At 37.0% G+C, this 2,387-nt stretch overlaps 1 protein-coding gene across 1 annotated transcript; it reads left to right on the top strand.

Annotated features, from left to right (window-relative positions):
• Positions 1-517: 517 nt before the first annotated feature.
• Positions 518-2,375, top strand: LOC101573999 (DNA/RNA-binding protein KIN17-like). The gene is given in 2 exon segments (XM_012513135.2): positions 518-952; positions 954-2,375. Coding segments are annotated over 2 exon segments (1,182 nt in total). The 5' UTR covers positions 518-553; the 3' UTR covers positions 1,737-2,375.
• The last annotated feature ends 12 nt before the right edge of the window (positions 2,376-2,387 follow it).

The raw sequence follows: 2,387 nt of genomic DNA, 5'->3' as shown, positions 1-2,387 counted from the left end.
ATAATCCCAGCACTTGAGTAATCCCAGCACTTGAGATGCTGAGACAGGAGAGATGACAAATTTGAGCCTATCCTTAGCAAATATATATATATAATTTATCTCAATCTGATAAAAGCCAGAATTAGATAAATAAATCAATACTAAGCATCATACTAAGTGGAGAGAAGCTGAAATATTTCCCTCTAAAATCAGAAACAAGATATGAAGGTCTACTGTCACTACTGTTCAATGTAATTTTCACAACATTAGCTAGAACCATTAGACAAGACAAAAATAAAAGGGACAAGGACAGGAAAGGAAGAAGCAAAATTTTCATTATTTGCAGATGACGTTATCCTCTACACAGAAGATCCCAAAACTTCACCAAAGACTCCTAGATCTTATGACAAAATTCAGCAGCATATTGAGATACAAAGTCAAATCTCAAAAAGCAACAGGGTCCCTGTACACTAATAATAAACTGACAGAGAGAAACTAGGAAAATAATACCTTTAATAATAGCATCAAGAGGGTTGGGCTCCCTTCTCCCGAAGTGGTCGTCTCAGTGGTCGCGATGGGGAAGTCAGACTTTCTTACCCCCAACGCCATCGCTAATAGGATTAAATCCAAAGGGCTTCAAAAGCTGCGCTGGTATTGCCAGATGTGTCAGAAGCAGTGCCGGGACGAGAATGGATTTAAATGTCACTGTATGTCAGAATCTCATCAGAGACAACTATTGCTGGCTTCAGAAAATCCTCAACAGTTTATGGATTATTTTTCAGAGGAATTCCGCAATGACTTTCTAGAACTTCTCAGGAGACGCTTTGGCACCAAACGAGTCCATAACAATATTGTTTACAATGAGTACATCAGCCACCGAGAGCACATCCATATGAATGCTACTCAGTGGGAAACCTTGACTGATTTTACTAAATGGCTGGGCACAGAAGGCCTGTGCAAAGTGGATGAGACCCCCCAAAGGCTGGTATATTCAATACATAGACAGGGACCCAGAGACCATTTGCCGGCAGCTGGAGCTAGAGAAGAAGAAGAAGCAGGACCTTGATGACGAAGAAAAAACTGCCAAATTTATTGAAGAACAAGTGCGAAGAGGTCTGGAAGGGAAGGAGCAGGAGGCACCTGTCTTTACGGAATTAAGCAGAGAAAATGATGAAGAGAAAGTTACATTTAATCTGAATAAAGGCGCATGCAGTTCAGCAGGAGCAGCATCTTCCAAATCAAGTTCCTTGGGGCCAAGTGCACTGAAGACTCTCGGGAGTACGGCATCAGTGAAACGAAAAGAATCTTCCCAGAGCTCAGCTCAGTCTAAAGAAAAGAAGAAAAAGACATCAGCACTGGATGAAATCATGGAGATTGAAGAGGAAAAGAAAAGAACTTCTCGAACAGACTATTGGCTACAACCTGAAATCGTTGTGAAAATTATAACAAAAAAACTTGGAGAGAAATACCATAAGAAAAAGGGTATTGTTAAGGAAGTAATTGACAAATACACAGCCGTTGTAAAGATGATTGATTCTGGAGACAAGCTGAAACTTGACCAGACTCATTTAGAGACAGTAATTCCAGCACCAGGAAAAAGAATTCTAGTTTTAAATGGAGGTTACAGAGGAAATGAAGGAACTCTAGAATCCATCAATGAAAAGACTTTTTCAGCAACTATAGTCATTGAAACTGGCCCTTTGAAAGGACGCAGAGTTGAAGGAATTCAATATGAAGACATTTCCAAACTTGCCTGAGTTGGAAAATTTGTTAGCAACGCATTAAAATCCTAAAGCATCACATTGGTGTTTGCCAAAGTATTATGAGACTCTACTGTGTTAGGGCATTTCTTTGTATAAAACAAATAGCTTTATTTAAATATTGTTGTATAAGTGTTTAGCTAAATTTTAGAAAATTAATTATGTCTCCTAAATTACCAGTTTTGACCTTGCTTAATTTTGTATAATTTTGACCTTTTTTTTCTTTGTAATACTTCTTTGATAATTTTTTATCTTCATTAAAAATATTGTAAAGTGTTTTATATGAGCCAATTTAGAATCCTATAATTGGAGGAAATCCTTCATATATCTATAAACTTTATATTTTCAGTGACAGATTAGTAATATTGAACTGTAATGTAAGTATAATTAAAATTTTAAAAACTAAGCTATGATAGCACCTTTATTATGATATGTCACACATTGTATATATCACCCATTGAGAATACACACTTCATTGGTTTCTAGTATATTTACAGAGGTGTGTCACCATCTCCTCTATCTAATTTTTGAAGATATATTTTGTCACCCACAAAAGGAACCCTATATATAGCCCATCTCCATTATTCAACCCATGCCCATCCCTGGCAATGACTGATGGCCTTTCTATCTCTTTAGACTTGCCTATTA

This window comes from Octodon degus, unplaced genomic scaffold (assembly GCF_000260255.1).
Source record: "Octodon degus isolate 3935 unplaced genomic scaffold, OctDeg1.0 scaffold00331, whole genome shotgun sequence".
NCBI lineage: Eukaryota > Metazoa > Chordata > Mammalia > Rodentia > Octodontidae > Octodon > Octodon degus.
Note: the sequence above shows the minus strand (reverse complement) of the source record. Positions and strands in the feature narration are given on the sequence as shown.